Here is a 6,000-nt window from a genome sequence, read left to right as displayed (position 1 = left end):
TAAATTGGAAATTTTTTCTTTTTTTGCAACACTTGATACGAATATTACATCAATATTTAGAAAGACTTGCGAAATTACCCCCCCCCCCTCCCCCCCCAAAAAAAAATTTAAGGAACCAAACCAAACGAGTTCGTATGACGCCCTGTTCTGCTGTGCTTGCTATTAATTGACCCCCTCCCCCTCCAGGCCGCTTCACTCTAGATCCTCGCATAAGCAGTATTTCTGTACACTATCATTCTCTGCAAAAACCCTATGTTTTTGTTTTTCTACTAGTCCAGGAAACAGGCAAACAATATCTTATCATTTAATTTCTTTATTATTTAGGAAAAATGAGCACATGACCAACGCATATACACGTAAACAAATGGTAAGAGTAAAAAAACAAACATTGAATCTTTTCTTTAGGCCAGTTTGAATCCAGAGAAACTCATTCTGGTGTACTGATTACTCTCCAGATAATTTCCCGCAAAAAGCAAACCCACCCGGACATAAACAACGTCTCCTTCCGTCAGACTTAGAACGGTCATTGAGGAGGCGACCGCCCTGTTGTTGTGATCCATTGCGTCAGCCCACGTGATGTCCTTCACCTGACCATTGGCAACGATCTCTATGGTACTGTGAGATTTGTCGACTGCGGCCGTGGTTGTATGGAACACATAGATCCCGCTTTCTGGCGCAGTGAAGTTTCCCGTTTGCACGTTATAGCCGTTTCCAACATTGGTTTCAACTCGATCGTAGACGAATGTTTTGTATTTGGAAATTGTGTTGATCAAAACATTTTGGGACATGTAGACAAAAAAGGCAACCTGCCGACCTGAAATTAACAATCGTTAACTTATAGACGACTTTTTCCCGCAATTACGTCATAGTTGCTGAGCGCAGACATAATTGGTCACGTGACGCACCCGCCATTACAACCGTGAAACCGTGAAGATGTATCAAGGCGGAGGTGGTGAATCGTGTGCGGTTTTTCGCTGCACTAACAACAGAAAAAAGTTATACATATGGAAGCAATCTATTTGTCAAGAGCACGAAAGTATTTTTCACAAAGATTGCCCTTGTGTCGTCCCGTTCAGCCTACATAAAATACCTAAAGAGGAGAACGAGAGACTGAAATGGCAGCGGGCATTACATCGGAATGATCTGCCGAAGAATGTATTCGTGTGTTCCACCCATTTCATTGACGGACGACCAACAGCAAGAAATCCAACACCTACTTTAAATTTAGGTTAGTGCAAAATGCCCCTGCATCACTGTAGAACGGGTGTATGTAGAAAAAATTCGGGATGACAGTACGGTCTGCCATCCCGAATATTTATGAATGAAAACATCAACTGAAATGTTACAGTGAATGTACATGAGACTTTTAAGGTGCTATTTAAATAAGTTTACACTTAAAATGTGTGAAATAGGTTTGAATAATCTGAAGTATGTATATTCTTAGCTTGACGTATATTCAAACAATTGTCAAACTGTTTGTTGTATAGTTATCTGGTTATGAATAAGACATTACTCATTACTATTTTCACCTTCTATGCTTTTGTATAAATAGTACAGTGATATTTCAAACAATATTTAGTAGCTTTACCAATAAGCAATACTAATTAAAGTCATCATATGACAATTTAATCTATATTAGTACATGTATATAAAACATATGAATGTAATTTATTTTGAATTTAGTATTATTTTTAAAAATGCATTGTAGGGTATGAAGCTCCCATCAAAGTTGGGCGTCGACTTTTAAAGAGAAAGTCTGTCACTGAAGAGAAATTACAGACAAAGGGGACACACGGGTATGTTTATGTATTATTGATTTAATCAAATGAAAGGGGCATAACTGAAGTACTGAAAGCTGGGCTCATTTGATGTGTCTTAAGCTTAATGCATATGATGCAGAAAAAACTGACAAAATTTATTTCTCTTTCTCTCTCTCTCATGCTTCTAATGTCAGCAAACCGTCAGAGAGCAGCATAATTTTGTAAGCTGCTATAATTAACAAAAAAATGTTCAGTATGTAGAAAAAAATCAACAGCGCATTCAATTTTGAAATAAGCTTTGTAAAATCAACCCCCCGTTTCTTCAATGTGCAGCTGAATATTAATGCATCTGAAAGTAGTTCATGGAAATTCATATGCAATGTATGTGTTCAAAATGCATAGTCTTGTTCTTAAAACACATAAGATAAGAAAAAAAGCCAATAATACTTTCCTTGCTAAATATATTAGAAAGAAAAAAAAACAATGGACAAAACACAGGTCTCCATAACTATTTGGTAAAGCAGAAGCATTTACTTTGAGGCTGTTCAGGTTTTTATTGTGTTATTTATAGTAACATTGGTGATTTGCCTGCCTGCAGTGAGGGCTCTGCTTTAATCAGCAAAGCTTGGCTAAAAAATCACATGATACTTGGGATTTCCAGTAGTACTTTTAAGTGTTAAAGGAGAAGACTTCAGTCACAATGAACAAATATATTATTGTTCTATGTAGAATTTTTTTGCTTATGTTTGACAATTATGTTTTGGTATACTTTTGTTATAGGTTTGAACCCACACTAAAACAACAAAAGCTGGTTTCTGAAGATGAAGTTGAAACTGTCAACACTAATCAGTTCACCATTAAACCAAAGACAACATCATTTTTCACTCAAACGGACATGACCGAAAGCATATCAACAGGCACCCAGTGGATAGATCCCACACTGCATGAGCATGAATATGCAAGGCCCTGTGTTTCAGGATCTAGAGATGCAGGAACACAGACGAGACCCAGTGAGACTGAAGACAAAGGAGTAAACTGCAGCACTCTTCATATTCGCTTAACCTCTGCTGACATAACATCCGACTCCTTATCCTTGCTGTACACAGGACTGCCTTTGAAAACTTTTAGATCTGTTTTGAGTGTTATGCAAAATATGGATGACCCACTTAAATTTACCATGCCTGTTTCAGATCAAGTTTTTTTGGTTCTTATGAAATTAAGGCTAAATCTACTGTTTGGGGATATTGCCAACAGATTTGGGATATCAGAGTCTCATGCATGCACCATTTTCAATCAAAGACTCTCTTTTATGGCTTTAAAACTGAAAAACTTAATAGTTTGGCTTCCCCGTGAAACAATCCGAGCAACTTTGCCGAAGTCTTTTCGTGAAAACTATCCAAAGACTACAGTCATCATTGATTGTGCCGAGACTTTCATTCAACGAGCTAAAAACTTGAAAACAAGAGGTGAAACCTACAGTCATTACAAGTCCCACAATACAGGAAAGTATTTGGTTGGTATTGCACCACATGGACAAATTATGTTTATCTCAAAGGGTTTTGGAGGACGTTCTAGTGATAAAGCTATTGTAGAAGAATCTGGCATTTTAAACTATCTTCTTCCTCGAGATGAAATTATGGCCGATCGAGGCTTTACCATTGGTGACCTTCTATTCCCTCTCAAAGTGAAACTTAACATTCCAGCTTTTACCAAAGGTAAAGACCAACTTTCAGAAGAGGATGTAACAGAAACGCGAAGAATTGCCACCGTACGGATTCACGTGGAAAGGGCTATACGACGTTTAAAGGTGTTCCGCATACTAAGTCAGGTAGTTCCAGTTACCTCTGCAAAGAAACTCAGTGACTACTTGATTGTTTGTGCTGCATTGGTAAATCTGCGATCTGATCTTATTAAAGATGATGATGATGAGTGACAGATGATATTTGAAAGTTTCAGTGATGTAACAGTAAATGATGCATGATAATATTTGAAGGTTTCACTGATGTAAATGACACAAAGTTGAAACATGAATGATAAATTTGTATTAGGTTTTATATACCAGTCTAATTAAGGTCCAGTTCACGATTCCTTGAGTATATCTTCTCATAGTATGACAAATGCTAAATAATGTATTTTAGGCAAAGCCAATGCCAGATCTTGAATTGAGACTATTGTAATAAGTCTTTATTAATATGATGTGAATTAAATTCTTCATCAAAAATATTTTTTTAAACATGTAATTGGGTTTAATTGAAGATAAGAGGATGTTGTGTGATAATGAACTTATTTTGAATACTCTTCATGTTCAGGAATAAATAATTAACACATATTGAAAAATAGTTGACTGTATAATTTCAGCATTAAGTCTGACATCAAAAACTTCATTCAACTACATGTACATGTGTATACACATGTGTGCATCAGTTAGAAAATTTAACATATTTTTTACTAATTTTAAATCTGCCACATTCAAAGTCATCAACTACTCTTGGTAAAAGTTTGTTGAAGTAAAAACAACATAGTCTTGAAATAGCTGCTTCACAAAACTGTTGGTCATATTGTACATCAATGACCTTGTATTCATTAGTTGTCCATATAACAAGTTTGCACAGCTGCATCTGTGTTACATGCAAAGTTAACTGCATTTGAAGGTAATAGCCCCTTGAACTGTTATGCTTAACATATAATGTACCATTTTGCAAGGATTTCACAACCAATTGTAAATAAGCTATCAAGTGTTTGATCATTCTTAAGTATTGGACATTTAATTTCCAAAAGACATTTTGAACCATCAGCATTGGTTACTATTCCATCTGGGGAAACACTTAGCCAGGGCTCTTCAAAGGAAACTATGGTCCCTGTATCTTCTATGTGCCATCCAGATGAACGCAATTGTTGTTTTGCAAGAATTTCACCTTCTTGTCCATGTCTAGTAAATTTGTTTCCTGTGAAGGAAGGGTACATATGTTCTCTTAAGAAGTTATCACTATTTGTAGTGTCACGAACGGGAACCTTGTGAGCACTACTGCCAGTTATTCTTATTTTTCTACTGTTGTGCCACAATTCAGATTCACTTTGTGAAATTGTTGCCATCGATAACGATTGAATTTGGGCATCATTAAGTTTTATGTACCTGTTATAAAACGCACAACACTTTTCACAAGATAGTTCACCTGTATGCTCAGTATGAGGCTCGGATGAAGGTTTGAAAAGAGATTTGTTTATATTTGCGTGCATAGATTTACTTAAAAGTGAATTTTCTAAAAGAAATAATTCTTTAAGTTCTGAGTTTTCTACAAAATATTTAAAAGATTGATGTGATACAAACATTGGGAAGATAGATTTTGTATTTTGTGGTTTTTCAGCATTGTTGTTAACCTCACTGTCATATTTAGGTTTTTTAAAGTCCATCTCTTCAAGAACACCTGGTTCAAGGTTTCTTGTCGCACCCTTATTCCACTGCATCTGCTCATCTGTACAAGATTTTCCCGTAAAACCTAACCTTACAGCATGCTCAATTTTCCACAAAAGTGCGCCTACATGACTGCACGTTTTACTGTTCCCAGCCATACATGAACATCCCCCGTTTAGAATTGTGCCGATCATATCACAGAATACCCATGCGTTGTGAAACTCTGAATTTATTTTTTGTGACGGGCGCACTTCAGATTTCAGAATAACTGTATTGTGAATAACAAAATGAAGAATTTTCCCGACAGAACCGCTTTTAAAATAATTGTAACTGTCCAATGATTTGTAATTTTTCATTTTTTCGCCGTCAAATGCTCTACTTAAAATCAAATAATTGTAGATATCGCCATATTCTACTTGTGGCCACTCACGAATGTCATCCTTCCATTCACCGGTTTTGACGTCTTTTGGGGAAGAAATCATTCGATGAGTATCTTTTTTGCATTGACTCTTATCCATGATTTACATAAACGAAAAATATAATACAGTTTCATATAACAAAACTTTGCTAGCAAGAATTTTATGTTACCGGGGAATGGTTGCTACCGCGTTTGTTTATCCAGCGTCACGGTTACAATGGCGGCTGTTTTCCGCGACACCTATCGGGATGAAATTTTACTAAGGGAAATAACTGAAAAAAGTCGTCTATATGTGTATAATTCTACTAATTCATGTGTTCGTTCATTTTACATATAAATACATCATTTGATGATTTTGCGATTGCCGGTATGATGGTATAGCAAAGCCCCCCCCCCCCCCCCCCCCCCCA

General features: G+C 36.4%; 2 protein-coding genes across 2 annotated transcripts; one reads left to right on the top strand and one right to left on the bottom strand.

Moving 5' to 3' along the window:
• Positions 1-303: 303 nt before the first annotated feature.
• Positions 304-811, bottom strand: LOC128190870 (complement C1q-like protein 4). The gene has a single exon (XM_052863081.1). The coding sequence runs from the start codon at positions 786-788 to the stop codon at positions 402-404; it is 387 nt and encodes a 128-aa protein (XP_052719041.1). The 5' UTR covers positions 789-811; the 3' UTR covers positions 304-401.
• Positions 812-842: 31 nt separating this feature from the next.
• Positions 843-4,478, top strand: LOC128190869 (uncharacterized). Its single transcript, XM_052863080.1, has 3 exons — positions 843-1,228; positions 1,709-1,796; positions 2,541-4,478. Exons 1-3 carry the CDS (start codon positions 934-936, stop codon positions 3,691-3,693), a joined length of 1,536 nt encoding a protein of 511 aa, XP_052719040.1. The 5' UTR covers positions 843-933; the 3' UTR covers positions 3,694-4,478.
• Positions 4,479-6,000: the final 1,522 nt, after the last annotated feature.

This window comes from Crassostrea angulata, chromosome 6 (assembly GCF_025612915.1).
Source record: "Crassostrea angulata isolate pt1a10 chromosome 6, ASM2561291v2, whole genome shotgun sequence".
In the NCBI taxonomy this organism is placed as follows: Eukaryota; Metazoa; Mollusca; class Bivalvia; order Ostreida; family Ostreidae; genus Magallana; species Magallana angulata.
Note: the sequence above shows the minus strand (reverse complement) of the source record. Positions and strands in the feature narration are given on the sequence as shown.